At 35.2% G+C, this 20,178-nt stretch overlaps 1 protein-coding gene across 1 annotated transcript in view; it reads left to right on the forward strand.

Annotated features, from left to right (window-relative positions):
• NCAM2 (neural cell adhesion molecule 2) overlaps positions 1-19,496 on the forward strand; it is a 274,139-nt gene extending 254,643 nt beyond the window's left edge. Inside the window, exons 18-20 of the mRNA XM_005428596.2 lie at positions 3,700-3,904; positions 8,239-8,358; positions 13,162-19,496. Of these exons, the coding sequence (XP_005428653.2) occupies positions 3,700-3,904; positions 8,239-8,358; positions 13,162-13,273 (437 nt within the window). The 3' untranslated portion in view covers positions 13,274-19,496. The remainder of the gene's footprint in view (positions 1-3,699; positions 3,905-8,238; positions 8,359-13,161) is intronic.
• Positions 19,497-20,178: the final 682 nt, after the last annotated feature.

Genomic DNA, 20,178 nt, shown 5'->3' on the forward strand with positions numbered 1-20,178 from the left:
TATTAGAAATAATAACATAACTTATTCAATAAGAAGAACTTGAATATTGCCAAAACTTTTGATGTCATTTGTAGAAACTTGCTTTTGGCTTTTTTTTTTAGTTTGTTTTTTACATTTCTGGAAGTTTTTAAATTTTATTTCCATTCATTGATGATCATTTATTTGATGAAGTGGGTGAAAACAGCGTCTTTAAAGTTGTCAGTTTCCTTCATCATCATGTCAAGGTATTACATTACTTATGCCACATTCTGTATAAAAACAACATATCCTTTTCAATTTAACATATTTTTAAGAAATTACAATTAAAACTCATTCAGAACTACGGAACATTTACTTCCCTGTTTTTTTCTCTTTTTAAAAAGTGTTTTAAAAGGCTCTCTATTGTTAGATGACTAAGTCAGGTATACAATAAACATTTTCAAAAAGTTTCTAAGAGCTGATTCTTTCACATTAACATTGAATTTTTGTGATTTAAAGTGGTTTTGTTCAACTAGGAAAATAAAAAGGTATATAATGCATAAATACTTTGCTATTTTAGAGCACAAAGTAGAATTACTATTTTGAGTTTGTTTGATACATACTGGAAAGCTGGAAAAACCCCAAATATTTAAAATAGCTTCTGTAATATAACTATAATATCAATAACAATATAATAATTTAATTTAATTTAAGGCAGCACTTTTTGATAACAAAGTTACTTGTTAAAGTTGGTGGGAACACCATTTGTAGTGTGACATTAATATTTAATCCTGTCACAGAATTAAAACTTCTGTTTATGTCATAACATATAAAGAAAAAAATTCACATTGTTTTGAAATTACATATATATTAGGATATGATTTTTGAAACCAGTGAGGAGAGGCCTTAATCTGCTTTAATAGTTATTGGGACAAGTTTTACAGCTGACTTTGGTGGGAGCAGATAGGCAAGTACAAAATCAAAACAATTCAAGAAAGAACATAATTAAACCACAGATAAACTTCTAAAAAATTAGGTTTTTATGTTTTCATTAAGATTAAAAATAAACCATAACACAGGTAGATTTAAAGAACAAGGCTGTCCAGTTTCTATCTGTTTCCAGAAGTACATCAGATCCTCAGACAGGTGAGAAGGCTGATCACAACCATGCTCCTCACCTCACCTCTGGATTTGGCCACGTTACTCTCACCCTTTGGGGTGCAGGAGACAAAGGAGAGAAATGTTGGGAAAGTGTTGACAATTTTAAGAAACCTGCAGGAACAAAATGGTTTCAAGTAGGAAAAAAATGACTTAGGACTGGTAGAGCAGTAGCAAGGATGAGGAATGCTGAATGTAAAGGAAATCATCAGGCATGAAGAGATGGAGAAATATGCAGCACTCAAATACTTGTGTCTCAGATGTCTCACCCATAGGAGGAAAACTGAAAATGAAAATAACAGTGTCCCACTCAACTATGGCAAAGCAAAGGAGCAATATTGTGACTGTGAACATTTCCTTCACTTGCCAGTGAAGATACTCTGTAGTCATTTCTGCCCCTGGATCACTTAGAATCAGAACCTTGACATTTCACCATGTTCCAAGGACACTGAAAGTGCTGTTCACAGCAGTGGAAAATGTATCTCTTCATAGTAAAAAATTTTTAACACTTTATTAGGAAAAAACTCCTAAAACTAAACCAGTAAAAAAACCCCTGAATTTCTTTCAAAATTTGGGTTAAATCACCCTAATTTTTCTCCTTCACATTCTAGTTGATGGTTGAGAAGGTACAGAGATTCACTGTATGAGGTCTCTAAAGCTGACTATAGAACTGGTATTATAACAATTGAAATATATTAGCTTTTTAATAAACTGGAATTAAATATCTACTTGTATCTTTATGACAATTCATACTGGCAAAAAAAAATTACTGAAGGTTACAAAGGAATTCACCAAATATGTGGGTAGATATAGGAATAAAATAAGTTTTGAAAGTTTTATCACAAATTATAATATTTAAATATGAATGCTGTTGTTTAAAAAATAAAAAAATAATTTAAAACATCAAGTTTTGACATAGCTGATGAGGCAATGTATAAATGATAAATCATTTAATTGATGCACCATTATTTTTATAATTTGTGTAGTGGTTTTAAAGTCCTTCTGAACAAAGGAAAATAACTTTGAAATAATATGTCTGTTTTTCTGCTTATCCATCCATGGAAATATATACATTGAATTCTAGCTTGTTGTATAATAACATTGTGAAGATCATTTCTATAATAAAACAACCCATACAACAGACAATGAAGTCAATTGCTTAAGTAAAATGCTCTTCTTATTTTGAAAAAAAGTTCTTACTTTTCCATTTTAGAGTTCTAAACAAAGACTAGACAAAGAATATATATTCATTGATTTAAGATAACTTTCAAATTACATTTGAAGTGGTAAAGATTTTATTATTAAAATTGTTTAAGCAGAAATATGAAAATCTGTGCTTAATCTGAAAACAATCTATCGTGTATAGGGGAGCTGGAAGAGAAAGAGGAGGATGATGATATTAGCAACCCAGTTAAAATAATTATATTAAATTATGAAATTGTTTGGTGTCTGTTACAACAGTTCAAGTAATCTCTGGTCAGAATAATCTTGCTCTTATTTTGGCAACAGGCAGAGCAGCAGATGGAAATGTCCCAGTGAGTGGTGCTGGCTCAGGCATCACTCCAGGACATGGGGGAAAAGCAATGCTGGTGTGCAACACCCAGGGGCAAACTCACCCAGTTCCACTCCCCTGGGGTTTGCTGGGCGCAGTCTCACACCAGGAAATTGACACTGGCCAATAGATGAGCTAGTTTGGCATCTTCTTGAATCAGCTGGGTGCATGAGCCTTTTTTTCCCTAGGGAATGATCAGATATAAATCCTCTCCTATATAAGGCTCATCTGAATTCACAGACTCCTGTGAATAAAACTATTGCAAAGGGTTTGTAGTATTTCTGTAATGGGAATATCAACCAAGGCAAAACACTAAAATATTTTTCCTGAGATTTGTAATGAAGTAAAATTAGCTAAACATCAGCTCTCAAAATTCAAACACAGAAAGCAAGATCAGGTGTGGAATATTTTTATTTTGAAGTGTATGATTGCATTTTCAAGGTACATGACTAAACAAGATGAGGTCCTGACCCTATAATCATTTGACGATACGCATTTTTTTCCCCATATTAAACTATTTAAGACTAAGTGCATGCAACTGTTTGCAGATTAAATAACTTGAATTAAGTTATTTTTCACTCTAATTCAGAAAATTAGAAGCATAAATACTGGTTTGCCAGTCTCTTAAACCTTTCAGTAATTCTGCTTAGCATCACTGCTAATTAATTTGAAATGTAGAAAAGATAACTTATATCAATGTTCATGTTGAACATTAAAAATACTTTCCCTAGGTTGCTTATTGATACTCCTAGTCATGAAATATTAAGATGTGATATTATTTGCTATTAATTAATGCCATTTTTTTTGAACTTACTGGAATTTTGGCATTTGGAAAATATTATGCAGAAGAAATGGGGTTTTTTTTGTTATTGTAATCAGGTACTATATATGCGTAATCATCAGAACTGTTTATTTCCAGTAATTTCTGAATGGTTCATTCCTAAACATTCTTTACTCTCCTGACCAACAGTTTAGAAAATTACATTTTAGGATTAGTGTTATTAATATATCTTAATTTTCTTTCCTTGAAGACACTCTTTTTAATGGTCTTGGACTTGGTGCTGTCATTGGCCTGGGAGTGGCAGCGCTTTTGTTAATCCTGGTTGTGACTGATGTTAGCTGCTTCTTTGTACGACAATGCGGATTGCTCATGTGCATCACCAGGAGAATCTGTGGGAAGAAGAGTGGTTCAAGTGGGAAAAGTAAAGAACTGGAAGAAGGAAAAGCTGCTTACTTGTGAGTATTAATCACATGGGTTGGAAACATCCTTAAAAGAAAAAGTTGGCTGCCCAACTTGCATTAACTTTATGGCCATTTTGTGGTGTCGGAAAGGGAATTAATAAAATGCTTCTACTACTTGGAAAAGTGCTTCTCTGAAGTGTGTAGAGTTGTTTATTGCCTTTAAAGGAAAAGTTGAGACACAAAAAAGAAATATACTGTAGCTCAGTTTAGGATGACCTCTTTGTCCACTTGACACAAAGGAAATCAATTGTAATTCAGTACTAGTTGGAGACACAGATTTGGTTCATGAGAAGCAGGTAATGGATCATTGTAACTCCATTTCTGCAAATCCATCTTTGAGCTGCTAACACCCAGAAACTCAGCCTATGGCTGTGACAGTGCCAGTAAATCCACAAGTGAAGGACATGGTATTATAGAAAATCCGTGAGGGAGTTTTTCTTCTTAGATATAGCACTTGATGGAAAACCTTGATTCTTGTCTGTGGACTTTAGGGATGAAAGATCTTGTCAGGTTTTTTCTTTTTTTTAATAGGAGTTCTGAGTTGGATGTAGGTGAAATAGTGGTGAGTGATTGTTCTTTATAGCAAGACTCAATGATTGCTAAATATGCGTGGGAAATAATCAATACTGATTCTCACAAATACTCTTTTGTAGTGGCTACTCCATCACACAAATGTGAATGAGCTGATCATTGGTGAAAATATGGTGAAAGTATAGTCTCTTAAAGTATTAGAGTGGATAGTGAGATCTCTGGCAAAACAGTTCAAGTACTGATTACATAAAATAATCACACTTTAGAGATGTGACATTTACTGAGTTTTCAATAAGTAAACTAGAAAGAAGATTACATATGGTCCTTCATTTTAAACATTTCCTTTTTTACTAGAAAAACCCATAATTTTCTCATCCTGTTAATCTGGTAGGCAACTTACACATGCACTGTAATATTTGTGAGAGTGCTGTCTGCCTGTGGTTTAAATAACATTTGCTGGTCCAACTGCTGTGTTGCTCTCCCAATAGTCAGGCTTTAAAGTTCATTATCCTTCAGCTTCTTAGGTCCCATCCATTTTCAGATGGATGTAGAGCATACTAGATCTTGCAGCCCTCATTATTCATAGCTGAGCAGGTGAATCCATTGCCAGTAGTGGAGGTGTAAGTGTCTTTTTGGGATTTAATTCTGGCTATTTGGTTTTGGGCTGAGTCTTTCTTAGGTAACTTGGCTACACATCTTGGTTGGGTTCTTCTTGAAAGAGTTGCCATTTCAGAAACAACTCCACAGGACAAAACCAGTTGTGAGAGGACACAGGAGTATTTATAATGCTTCTAAATAGAAGAAATTTCATAAACTTGCTATTTCCTAATTCTCCACATCTGAAAGTGAGAGAAAGACTAGCAGTGTTTTTTCCATCCTGTGAAGCCAGCCTGTCCAGATCAATAGAATCAAGATGTGAACCTTCTGGCCCGGACCCAGCTGTCTTTCCTGTTGAGCACAGCACTTCAGTTTATGCTTAAGTTTCCCATTCAAGGAGTGGCCAGCTATAAATTGGTGTACAGACTCCTAAATGGGAAGACCTTAGGGAGATAAAGTTGGAAATGTCATTTGACAGCAGTTTATACCTTGTTACCAAATGCCATTCCAGGCTGTCCCAAAAAAGCACCAAGCTCGTCTCTTAATATTAATTCTTCTGTTGCACTTCTTTTGCAAGAACAACTATGTTATTTAATCATATTTCTTTCCTTGTCAGAATGGTCTTCTGTCAGACAGACCTTAAAATATTTGGGACAGTTCTTATTATAGCCTATTCTCTGCATTAATAAACTGTCAGACTAAACTCCCAGGAGACACTTGAAGAGTCAACATTTAAATATATATAATGGTAACTGATATTGCTTAAAATTCACTGACATTTCTCTGTTTTAAATATGCTAGTTTACATTCTGGATCTTTGGGTGGTTTATGATATGGTTCTTGGTTACATTTTGATTGTAGGGGATTATATATATATATAGTAAATAATAATGTTCTATACATAATGAATGATGGTAATATAATCCATGTAACACACACAGACACTCATGACATAATGGATTTCCTAAAAATACTTTCCCTTCTTTAAAATTTGAAATGCTACAGTTTCTACCTTCTGTAAATATACGTGACTGCTGGTCACAATTAACCTCTTTTTTAGTCCTTTTGTCATGCAATACTGTTTGTAAGGCTGTCGATGTATCAACAAAGCAAGAAGAACTCACCAATCCATCCATCAGTCCAACTTAGATCCCTAATCTTTTCCCAGGTATGAAGTAGTCATGAAAGTTAAGAGCATCGTCTACCAAAATGAGCTTTGTATCCATTTGTGTATCTTAAGTGTCACTTGCGGAGATAAATATGCACATGCAATTTTGGGATTTTTTAATAGACAAAAATATTTTAGATTTTTACCTATTAATTCTTCTTCACACTATTTCTCTATCTGGGCTACATTCTTATTAACCTACAAAGATTTTCCTTAAGGATACCTGTCAGAGTATGGTAGAGTTTTCCTGATACTTCCTGTTGCAAAAGCCTGTTTCATCCATTATCTTGAAGAAACAGTATGAAAATGTGAGACATTAATTAGAGAAGAATTGAGCCAGGTGTGGCCCATAGCAGTCTAACAGCTCCCTACAACATCCCAGTCCAGAAAAAAATGTGTTAAATATAAAAGTAATTGTAACTCAGTTACTCTCTGTTTCTGGACTGCAGCTGATGCTCTTCCAGGATATAGGAAGAAAATATTTTCATCAAAAGAGTTTTTTTTTGTAAATATATATACATATATATATGTATATATGTGTGTATATATATGTGTATATAGATGCATATGTATACATATGTATATATGTATATATATGTACATATATATATCTCAAATATAATCTGATCTTTTTGAGAGCAAAACTGTATAAAAGTTTATTACTTTAAATAAGTAATGTTAATCAGTATGTATTGTTAATACTTTGTGGCAGTGAACAGATATTCCCAGATCATGTCCATATTTCTGAGCAGCCCTGCAGAGAAGGAAATTCTGGGATTCTGGTTCATGAAAAGCAGGACATGAGCCAACAATCTGTGCTCACATCCCAGAAAGCCAAAGGTGTCCCAGGCTGCATTAGAAGCATCATGACCAGAAATTCAGGAAAGGGGATTCTGCCCCCCTGCTCTGGTGAGACCTCACCTGGAGTGCTGCCTCCAGCCCAGCAGTCCTTGGTAAAGGAAAGACATGGATTTGTTGGATCAAGTCCAGAGGAGGACACAAAGATGATCAGAGGGATGGAGGACCTCTGTGAGGTCAGGCTGAGATAAAGACTTTTCTGCATCCTTTTGAAAGGGAATTTATGAAAAAAGATGGGGACAGACTTTTTTCAGAAAAAAGACAGGGGATGATGGTTTTGAAGTGAGAGTGGGTAGATTTAGACTGGACATGAGGAAAATCTCTTTTACAATGACAATGATGAAACATTTGAACAGGTTGCCCAGAGACAACCTGTAGATATTCCATTGCTGGAAACACTCAAAGTCAGATTGAATGAAGCTCTGAGGAACCTGATTTGGTTGAAGATGTCCCTGCTAGTTGCAGGGGCATTGGCTAGATGACCTATAAATGTCCCTTCCAACCCAAACTATTCTATGATTCTTTGGTTACCAACAAAATCATAATGACAGCACTCACTGCTCCATCTGCTTATAATTAATTGTTTAATTAGCACAGTATTTGCATATTTACTTACTTGAGAGACTAGCTCTTCCTCAAATGGGGGAAATATGATGTAGAAACAGTTTATTCTACCAGCAAAAGCAGAAGGGCTTCGATTTTTACCACACAAGGGCTCTTTGCATCAATGGCAGCAGGGGTTGTCACAATCCAGGAGATTAAAGCACAATTTTGTGGTGTATATACTCACATAACAGCTCTTTAACACTGCTAGAAAAGTTCAAATATAACTAGGCATCAAGTCCAATCTTTATTTTACTAGGTTAGGGAAGTTTACATCTATTCCCATGAAGATGCTGTCACCTTATTATTAGTCATAAACAAAATGCTCTTTTGAGATGCTAATTCATCATGTTTACAGACTTAGGGAAGTAACCATGGATACAGGATGCTTTGAAGACTTCAAGGAATTGGGAACACGCTGTTAAATGTGTCTTGGTGGTGTTAGTCACTGATAATTAGTTCTGCCTTTTCTTTGCCAACTTTTGAGAGAAAGGATCTTAGCAATTCTTTATGTGCAATGTACGTAGTTAATGTGATGATAAGAGATTAAAACTCTTTTAATAATTTTTAGGAAAGATGGATCAAAAGAGCCAATAGTGGAAATGAGAACAGAGGATGAAAGAATTACCAGCCATGAAGATGGGAGTCCGGTAAATGAGCCAAATGAGACAACTCCCCTCACAGAACCAGAGTAAGTAGCCTGATATTCCCTGGAGTTTCACACAAGCTGATCTTGGCTGTGTGGACAGACTGGGCTTCCCACACTCTGAGGGGAGGTACACAGCATCACCAGAGTGGTCTGCTGTGGCAAGGCAGTGTGTGAGGGTAGGGTTTGTTCGATTGGTTTGGTTTTTACAATAATCAATCTAAATCATTGTACTTTACTGCCACTGGCTGAGCACAGCAGTACAAGGATTTTTAATTTGTTTGCACCTTGTCTTTACCACATACCCAGCAATTATTGCCTATTCCGTGGGAACAACTCCTAGCTCTCACAAATGACCTTAAATTGAGTCTCACATGCATCTGCACACACATCCTGAAAATGGGACACAAGGATACTGTGCTCCAGAAACCCAGCTCCTCACTGGAGTGGCCCTTTCCTGCTTTCATACATGTAACTGAGAACTTTGGTATTTAAATCCACACAGTGTAATTGGATTAATCGTGCTGAAGGGCAGCCTCTGCTCCATTTCCTCCTCCCCCCTTCCTGTCCCTGCAAACTTCTCTCAGTACAGAAACCACAGCGGTTTGCAGCCATGCTCACAGGCTCCGGCTGCCTTCTGAATAATGGGACCAGCTTTGTGCCCAGGGATGAAATTACTAAAGAAATATCTAAGTCTTCTTTGCTTTGAGCCCAACATTTTCCATGTGTTGGGAAAAATCTGCTATCTCATGACATCTTCAAGGCATGAAGGTTATGACAATGATTATGTAGTAAATACAGAAATTCACCTATTGATATTTGATGAAATTTGATGAAATCATAGTTTTTTAAAAGGTGAAGATGTTCTTTCAAAACAGTCTTTTTCTTTTCTGAAAATATGAAGACATTTCATTTTTTTACTTTTATGTAAAACTGTAAGAGCCAGAACCTTTAATTAAAAAAAAAAGGTTTGCTACCAGCTGCCATTGATATTTTTAGTAAATAGGGAGTTAAGTAGCAGCACATTAAGCTGTATAGTTCTTTGAAGAAGCTGTGCACAAAGAGTTTGAACTTGTGTTAATGAAATAATTATGCAATCTGTTGAGTGACTACTGATATGTTTGCTCTTCATATTAGAATTTATAATCAGGGGCACAGTGGAAGCCCACAGTTATCTAAAGAGTCAGGGGAATGTAGTTGTAAACATTGTACAAGTCCAGCAAGCCTTGGATATGTTAGTGGTTAAAGCACCAGGTCCATGTTTGTTCATGATTCAAGAGTATTTTTAGCACTAGGTCTTGCAAATCAGATGCATCTTGCAGGAAACATGATGCCAGGAAAGATCCAGTTCACTTCCTTCTGCTTGTCACAATCATTAGATCAGCTGACAGGAGTGAAATTTGAGAGAGTTAAAATCAAAAATATTTTATTATTTTGGGGGAGGGGGAAAAAGTCAGTCCCCATTGTCATGACAGAAAAAAAAAAAACCAAAACAAAACAAAAAAAGAACCAACAAAACCCCTGAAAAACTAAATCCCAGGAACAACTGATAAGTATTTGATGGGCATTATGTCCTTGGAAAAATAGGGCTGCTAAGAGATATTCATAATGATGACAGCTTCCTTCTTGGTAATTTCCTCCCTCACAACCAATGGCAAAAGGTGTCAGCAGTCCAAAGCACAGCTGTACAGAAATCAGCTAAAGATTTGGGACAGTGTCACTTGGGAAACTAAAGATGAGAAGACATGGTGCAGTGGGGACCCCTGAAGGGCCACTGATACCAGGGGAATATGGAAAGACTTTTGACTCAACCACAGGTCATACCCAATGAAACAGAGGAGCAATGTAAAGTGGGAGTGAGACACACAAAGGGAAGATGCAGTAGAGGAGAAACCAGTCTCTCAGTAGGAAAAAACACAAAAATACTTGATAAACAACAGCCAGAAAAACACATGCTGGGCAGGGTGAGAATGACCAGAAGGGATCTTGGAGGAGAGAGCTTAGCTTGCAGGAAAGAAAATTTCAAGGACATTTCAGGCAAAAAGTGAAACAAGGGTTCATTATGACTAATTCTGGCTGCTTTAAAGGTATACAAGAGAAGCCTTCAGGTTAAATTAGATAAAATATTTTAAACAATTATTGAATTATGTTGAATAATAGCAAATTACAGTCAGAACTTCAAATGCAATTTAAGAAGTTGTGGGAACTAATTAGTAAAGAGATTACTTCCTCTTACAACAACATTTTTTATTATATTGTTCAGGAACTTATTTGGCAAACTATTTTTTACCTTATCTCAGATGATCCATGTTTGGAATCCATGTATGACAGATTATCTCAAAGCACTTTATCTGCAAGTCAACAAGTTTTAATTATGCTGGCAGGAAATCAGTTTAAGCTGTGCATTTCATATAACACTTTTGTAATATGAATAAAATACCACATACAATGTGGTACAATAATTATATTCATAATCTGACATCAATATGTTTCTAATATTGGTTGAGTTTTTCTTAGTATTAATGCAGTTGGGTGAATTCCAGTATCAAAATGGCTGAGAGTCATTTTTTCTACAAAATAACAAAGTAAATATTTAAGCTAAAGTTTTGTATGGGTATCAGCAGACAGTTGATGTTAGGCCACATGCAGTGCTAGAGAAGTCAATATTATTAATAATTGATACCAGCCAACATCTGATTAAAGTAAGAGAACTTTTTGTCGGGTCTTTGTGGGATTTTTTAAAAAAATCTTTTTATTATAAAATGAATAAACACTTGAAAGGATTAGTCTGCTTAGCTGAAAAATATAAAATTCTTTTTAATAGATGCCGCTGAAGAAAAATATGGTGTAGAAAAATTGGTATAATTAGAACACTTAAACTTGAATTAGTTAATTGAAAGAGGAAAATTATTTAATCTCTTAATAGATATTACATATATATTTAAAGCAAATGGAAACAAAAATTCCAAAATAACAAAAATGGGAAAAGGAACAATGTCTAATGATAACTTGCATTCATAACTCACACCCTATTAAAAAAAATCCTCAAAACAACAAGTTCTAAAGTGCAATAAGGTTTAAAAAGAGTGCATGGCCTTTGTGAAGAGGAAAGTTTTGATGCATAAAACTTTTTACTTGTGTATAGCTTTTGCTGAGTTATTGTTCTCTGCTTGCATGTAAAAGCAAGGTTAATTTTATCTCACTGTTTGCATGAGCATGGATTTCAATGATGCCTAATATCCTTCAACAGGGTTCTAGCAAATCTTCCTATTTCAAATATTTTGTAACATGGTATTAATCCATTTAAACCAATTTCTTTAAATTTTCACACAGTATATTTTGTCAATTCCCCAGTTTTGACTTTGACTAAATATTTCCTTCTTTCCAGCGCTATCTTTTGAGTAATCACTCTGCTTTTCTTAAAACTGTATCAAATTAGGTTTTGGGTTTCTTTTAGTACTTGTTTTAGTGTTTTGCTTAATCAGATCTTTGACACACATGCCTGCCTCCCAAAAATGCATCTCATGAGCTGCCCTTCCTCTGCCCCAGTATTTTACCTTCTGTTAAAAATAGATTTATGTTGATTCTATTGTTTCCATTCTTTCAGGCATCTTGCTGTGAGCTGAAATCTGTTTCCTTTGGGTTTGCCATGAGAAACAGACAATTAGTAGATATCTCCCTCTGTGCTCAGAGCCAGACATCTGATGATATACCCCATGCATTTTACTGTAGTAGAACAAGTTAATCTTTGATTTCTCTCAGATACATGTTGTGCTCATTGTTTATCTTCTGGATAAACAGCATCTTTCTTAGTTCATTTCAGACAACTTAAATTACATAAGACTGGGAATTCAGGTATTGTTTCATTTTATTTTCTGTTATTAAACACTGCCTTGTAATAAGACATTCCTACAAGATTCCTCAGACAGGTTTTGAACATTGTATTGCTCTTCGGGACATTGACTCAAGCAAAGCAGAAATTTACTGAAACATTTAACAGTTATTATGAATAAAAAAGGCATATCCATACTATTCCCTAGTAAAAAAACAGAAAGCAAACCCAAACTGGAATCATGATTAAGAGCTATTATGCCCAGGAGACATTATTACAGGAACATCTCAGTAAACCATACATCTTTTTGACAGCTGTATTTTTCGACAGCTAATTACTGGCAGAAGGGAATCAATGATTTTCAAGACCTTTTTCAATGAGATCACATTCAAGAGGGTGGGGACTCTTTTGCCAAATCCTCAGAGTTTTCACTAAGTCTTAAAAGAGCTGTAAGTTATTAATGATGCTACATTGTGATCCATGAAAATTAAACTGTAGGACTTTGTAATGATTACTTCCATTACATCCTGCACTATAGGAAATTCTTTACCTATGTCTTGGCATAATCCATAATCTCCAATAATAGCTGTGTTCTTTTGTATACAAGTGAATTTACATTTAGAAAAGGCATTAAAAAGAGTTTAATCGAGATTTGAAAGTCAAGCAAAAAGCTTGACTGTAAGTGTTTCACAGTATTCTAGGCAACACATACCTCTGTACTGTCTTGGATCAAGTAATTTGACTTTTTTTCTTTTGTCTTATTGAAGAACTGCATTTTGAGCAGCACCAATGTTCTTATCATGTGATTTTTGTGGCTTAATAGAAATTGAAAGAGTTAATATGAATTACTTTAAAAGCAAAGAACCTCAGTGCTCATAATAAAATAATTATATATAACTTTAAGAAAGAAAAATTGTTCTACCCTGTCACCTATATGAACCATATATATGTTATAGACCTAAATTACAGATTGTTTTATTTTTGTGTTACCATGATTCCTCTTTTTTTTCCAATAGGAAGCTGCCACTAAAGGAGGAAAATGGCAAAGAAGCTTTAAATCCAGAAACCATAGAAATCAAAGTTGCTAATGACATCATCCAGTCAAAAGAAGATGATAGCAAAGCATAATAAGATAAACTACAGCTGTCTGGATAATGCATTTGGATTGAAGTAATCCTGTGACCAAAACTTTACAGCTGACCTTAATTTCTTGGGAAACTTAAGCTTGGAATAGTTAGTACATGTGTACATATGATGAAACAGTTCCTGTCTACAGTTCTTTTCTATATTTTTTTTGTTTGTTTGTTAATGGTTTTAGTATGCAGTTTTGCTGACACCAAGTCCCATGCTATAAATCTGAAAAATCTGCAGAATAAGAACTGTAATTTATTATATGAAAAAGAGTGTCTACTTAGAAGAAAAATTCTGAAGCACTCCTAACCACAAACAACACATCAGGCCTCTCCAGATCTTACAGCGCAAGCTACATACATAAAGTGCCATATGATAATGTGTTTATTTCCATTTATAATAAAATGAATTTTTAGGTTGCCTTTAAAAAAAACAAAACTCAACTAAACCAGTCTCAGTATAATGTTTAAGACCTTAGCTCTGGCTGACACTCAATAGCCATTCCAGCTGTGATTGTCACTTGAGGCAATCAAAAACCAGAACTCTTCAACACAGAGCCAGGTCCCACCGCAGTTTCTCCTGGGTTCTTCAATAAATACAATTTCAAAAAGCTAGTACTCACAATATACAAACTCAAAAATTGGCTAAATATTTCAACAGTCTATTGGCCTCATCCTAACTACAAGAGTGTGACTCTGAAAGGCTCCAGGATTTTCAATGCTTCATGTTTTCTGTATGAAAGTTTTGAAAGTTACATGTGAACTAAAATGCAGCCAAGGTGTAAAAAGAAATCTGTTTTTTAATCATAATCTTCACTTCAAAAGAAAACTTACAATATTTTTCTCAACATATTTATACATACAGGGTTTTCATTTTTGTCTTAGTTCAAACCATTTAGCAAAGGGATAAAACTGTAGTTTAGTGAAGTAAATACATTTTCTCCCCAAATCAATATATAAAACATTAAACTTGGCCTTTTTGAATCAGGACTTTTCCCTTTATGATTTCATACCCTTTGTCTTAAGTACAATGTGAGAACAGATGGAAAGATGACTTTGTCTAAGCAGTTTGGAACAATTTTAAATTATTGACTAATTCAATCTTATATTCAATCAAATACATTTTTTTTCATGTCAAGCTTTCTTTAAGATATTCCTTTTTATTATTCTGATCAACATTCCCCACCAAGAAATTTGACTGATTTATTTGATCTGAAATTCATTCATATGAATTAATAATTGATTTAGTGGTGTCACTAACTGGAGCAATATAATTTGTTTCCATTCCAGCATAGTGTATCCACACCTACCAAATTCTTCAAAGCCTTGCTTAGAAAGAAGGAGATAAACCATATAGAAAACTAGACTGGAAAATTCTACTTGTCAGGAATAACTGGCAGAGTAAGTTGTGAATTTTCCACATCTAAGTCATGCATGACGTTTAAGTGTACTTTTACTCATCAAATTGTGTTTTCTCCATCTGAATTTTGATTATATTTGAAGTCTTTGTACTTTTTGAACTTTATGCAGTAAAACTGAAAGCTGAAAGTGAAATGTAACAGGTTCTCCTTAAATTTGAGGTAAATATAATAACCTTCTTGTTAATCCAAGTTTAAGTGCATTTGAAAGAGCGGAGGAAAATATATTTATATTTCATTCTTAGATATTTCTTATTTTTCAAAACCAACTTACTTTATGAGTTTTTTACAACTTTTCCTCACTTTGAGAAATAGCTAAAATGAATCAAGGAGTTGAGGACAAAAGCATACCACTGGCGTGGCTAGGATAGGAGGCCAAGTTCCCACAAAATCAGTACCAAAGTGAAAAAAATGGGTAAGAGGAGATGGCAATATGGGATGAAAGTCATGGAGGATTACAATTGAAAACTGCTGAAAAGAAGTATTTCTAAATGCTAAGGCACTAATTCTGGATGAAGGAAAGATGAAGATGTTCCTTTATGGACTCTCAATGTTGCTCCCACATAATGGGCAGGCAGTACTACCAAATAGCTGGGTGAAATTATCAGATTTCTGATAATTTCTAATCAGACTTCCTGATTCATTCTAAGCACACAGCAAGCAGACCTGCTCATAACCTATGATTAGGAGAACAGTTGTTTTATTTATCTATATGGACTTGTAGTCTTTCCAGAAAGTATGTATTTGCAGCTGGGCTTTCTTCTTCTATCAAAATGCAAAGAAGGAACCTGGACAACTCCAGCAGCTGAGAATAATGTGGTTGGTGTGGCTTGAACCTCCTCTCACACAATATTTTCACCAGGATGAGGATGAAGATGGTAGACATAGTTTCCTCTCCACCTGCTGTGACAAATTTGGATGGTACCATTCAATCTTCTCTACACAAATGGTGTTTTTTCTGAAGCTAGCCTGATCATTTCCACAAGAATGTGCCTATACAATGTAGCAGAACTAACAGTGTCTAGGCTCAACTGCAGATACATTTCAAATTTTAGTACTTCTTAGCTGAACTTACACAAAGAAAACCCCAAAAAATGACCTAATGGTTCTATATACGTGGTTTTTTTCACTTTTGTTTTTGGTTTTTCTTTTTTTTTTTTTCCTGATATGGCCTCTAATTGCAGTGTGAAGGGATTAGAAGATTTAAGAGGTCTTGTCAGCATATTTATTGCTAATACACCTGTGCTACTCTTTACAAGCAAAATATATTGCAGTATTATTTCAATATTGGAAGCAAAAGCATTTCCCACTATGCTGCATTACAAATCAAAAGCTGTTTCCAGGAGTATTTAATTTCTTCTTGCTGTTATGTCTCTGGGCAGTTGATCTGTGTAAGGGCTGAGAATAAAACAGCTCTAAATTTCTGATGGACTGTCCAAGCACACCTTTTTGGTCTATGGATTATTAGGCTATCTCTTGTGCTTTAACTCTGTGTTGTGCAGGAGAAAACCAAACTCTCACTATGAAAGAATGCTGAAAAACACTGATATTTCAAAATAGCTCCAAATATTTCCAAATGAGGAAATAATTTGCGCATAGTAATTTGTAAGATATATGTAGAACTGGAATAACAACTTTTGTTTATTTTCTTTTCCTATTCTAGATTAAAAAAAAAAAACAAAACAAAACAAACAAAAACAGGTATCTGTATAAATGTCACTTTTACTGTCTAAAGTAATTTTAAGTGTTAGTATGAAATGTCAGAAGAGTTGACAAAATATAACTATTTGTAAAAGTAATCTGAATTGTTACACTAACATACTCCAGGGACCAAGGTGGGAGGGAGCCACTGAAATTAGTACTGAACAAAATGTGGCAGTGACAATCTATTTTCAAAAAAAAGAAAAAAAAAGGAGTACAATTAAGTAAAATTACTTAAAACTCCTTGGTATTTTTTTAGTTTTTTAGTGGACTTGAGTTCTGATTTACCACAATAATAACAAATTTTTAATTAATATTTTACACTTTAGTAATCAAGCGTACCCTGGAGTGTTTTTTCCTGGTTTTGTTTGTTTATTTGCCTTTTTTGACTTATAAGATTTTTTTGTGGTTGCAGAAACATTTGCTATTCTGGTGATGCTAATGCCTAATGTGACAAAGATTAATTTATTCAGGCCTCAGTCTTGCAAGAAATTTTGTGTGGTTGAACCCACCCCTTATATGGCGCCGCACTGACATTGGTGGGGTGGATGTGAGCGGGAAGATGGATGTACTTTCCCAAGAGACCTTGCAGGATTGGGCCAACTTTCTATCTCTTCATAGATATCTACAACGTAGTTACACCGTGGCCATCATCTACAAAGGCTGTTTGACATCAGTCCCTGGTGCAGTAAATCCCAACTGCTGTCCTCAGCCTCTGCATCAATGTTCATCCAAACAAAAGTGGCTTCCTTTTTATGATGGTAATTAGTTTGATTATTTAAGTGCCAATCATCAAACTGTAGTATAATCATCATGCCATTTTTTTCTGTTTCCTAGACCAGATAATGGAAATGTATTTGTGCCTTTTGATAGCATGCCACTCTGCTTTATTAAAGAAAAATCTTCAATAATTTGTCTACAAAGCCTGTTTAAAATAATTGAAAGCTTTACTGTCACATACTTTTCTGCTCAAATATTCTCAAATATTCATCTAAATCAAACAGAAGGTAATATTTTCAAATAACATAAATATTTGAAACACAAAATTTGCAAAAATCTTTTGAGATCACGATTCCAATGAGGGTCATGGTGGGTGTCTTACTGCTGAAAAGTTTCAAATAGATGGAGAATGTAGTGGATGTGTAGGGGTGTTTTGACCAATTTCTCAAGTTCAAGAGTCAGATAGAAAGTCTCCTTAGTTCTATTTAAGTGCTTAGACCCAAAACATTAAAATATTTCCTCAAATCTGAAAGATGATATGGAGCATCTTCCCAGCATTTTACCTCTGGAGATAAACTGGAGAGAATGTTCATTTTGCAATCATTTGCAGCCTCACCATCGCTATGTAAGCTGCTGTAGGAAGTAACATCTTTGCAGAATAGTTGTGTCTGTTGGATATTCACTACTGATTAAAGGACCTCCAAAAAGACCATTTACTGAGAAAGCTCAAGACCTCTTTGATCTGTGGAGGGGTGCTAAGAGCGCTGCACAAAGAGTCACAGAACAATCCAGGTCTCAATCCAGGCCTCCAGGATTTAAGACAAAAACTGGTTCCAGCAGGACCTGGATTTTATTCATCCATCTCAGCGAGGCTCTGCATGTCCTCAACTGGTGGAGTTGTTTTTGTGAACCAGATTTCCAGGTGTAAGTGGAACTCAAATGTCCTGCCAGACTCCTACTGACGTTTTGCACAGAGGAGGTTTTTCTATCAGGAGTTTTCACTGATCAGGAAATTATTATAGAATCTCCAGTGACAGTCTTATCTCATACATATGTCCAGAAAGAAAACATCTCTCTAAATAACTAACTGTGGTTGCGATACTTCTTCAGGTGAAGATGAAAATGTTCTAAGTAAATAATGATCCTTCTTAAATCTCCTTGTTTAGCTTCAGATAATCTTTCTGATAGATAAAAAGCTACCATGGTTAAATAAATATTTTTAAACAACGCTTCACCCCTTTTCCAGATTTTTTCAGATTTTTTTCAAGTTCCTGAAGTACCCTGTCCACTTGACAGCAGTTCTGTAATTTCTAAGTGATCTTCAGTATTTCCACTGCTCATATGTATTCTTATATCAATTTATTTGGACCTGAGCCAAAATAAGCCTTACAAATTTGGCTTTGGATCAGGTTCTGAGAATTGTCAGTTTACCAGTCCATCTTTTCTCTTAAGAAGCATTGAGATCTTCGTAATGTTTGACTTTCAAACTTGAATATTGGCCATTTTTAGCCCAGAGAAATGAAATAAATATTTATTGCCAAATTTGTATTGGCAGTTTTTAAGTGACAGGTGAGATGGGGAGCAGGTGAGGCGACCAGACGCAGTGCCGACGGAGCTCAGGGAAGCCAGGGAGAACAAGTGCCAAAGAGTGAGCAGGAGAGGGCTGGGAGCATCTCTCCTTAGCATTGACAAGGGAAACGGGGAGCAACTGAAGCAAGGGAGGCTGCTGAAGGGCACTGCCAAAAGGCAGGGTAATGAGGGCTCTGAAAACCAGAGAAGAGGAGGAATTAACCCTGCCACATCCTTTAACTCCCCCATGTAATTAAGCTATGGTTTTTCAGATGTAAAATTCAGGGTTGGAGGAAGGCAAGACAAACCCTCAGAGTCTCAATGACAAATACATAGAGGAGTCACATTTCCCCAGAAGATAATTTTATTGCTCATGGTGTAGAGTTCTCACTAAGAGTTTTGAACTACTTAGACAAGGTTTTAAAAGGAGCAAAAAAAAAAAAAAGGCTTTCCTGCTACACTGAGTAGTCGGTACGTATTTGAATGCTGTGTACAGTATGAGCTAAAGCATACCATCTATTGTTTTTGTTATTCCACACGTTGTCAACAGCCCACTTGCGGTATCTGCCACCTGAATTATATATTGATAAGTTAGCTACCACTGGAGCTAGTTTGTTTATTGTTTCAGAATCTTATGTCCCTATGAAATGCTGTGTGTATATATATATATCTCTATACTGTAAAAAGAAGTAATATCGCAGATGCTGGTTTTGTATTTATGAAAGACATTGAAAGTATGGCTTAAAGTATATCAATTATTTGTCACTCTTCTTCACCATTTGTATATTAATAGTAAAGATACTTTTACTTTAATGGAGTGTTGTAGTTACATTTATTTTTGCTAAGTGTCTTTCTGTCAAGATGTCTGATTCATTGGGAGTCTCATTTCCAAAAAGAAACATACCCCTTATTTTACCCCTGTTATAGAATTACTGAATAATGCTCACACAGACCTGCAATTTATTATTCTCTTTTCTGTCAAAATACATCTATTGTTAGCATCCTGAGTCTCCAGCTGAGCTTGAGGCCCATTACGATCATCCCAAATAGATAACGTGCTGATAGATATTACTTTTTTTTCCAAACAATGCAGGCATGACATTTTAGAGATATTTCATTTATGCCAGAGAAAAAGATTTTATCAACAGAAGCCACCTTATTTTGCCAAACCTAGAACCTTCCAAAAGACTTGTAACTGTGTTAGCACCACCAGGAGACGATGAAAACAGGTCAGGCATGGTCTGCAATTATATGGGCTTTTACTGCAGCACTGGGTTTTATTCCACAGAAGATGGAAAATGGGCAAAGCACAGCCCAGATCAGCCGCTTCCCTGAAATGGCAGAGGGGTGTCTGTGGCATCCATATTGCCACCAATCAAATTAAGTAACCCAAGAGAAACTTGCTAGATTGCGTATTCATGCCTAAGACTCAGTTTTCTGAGTGTAATTTAAGCTCTAAAAAACCACACCAGCCTAAGAATGGAGGGGCAGTACA

Source organism: Geospiza fortis, unplaced genomic scaffold (genome assembly GCF_000277835.1).
Source record: "Geospiza fortis unplaced genomic scaffold, GeoFor_1.0 scaffold571, whole genome shotgun sequence".
NCBI lineage: Eukaryota > Metazoa > Chordata > Aves > Passeriformes > Thraupidae > Geospiza > Geospiza fortis.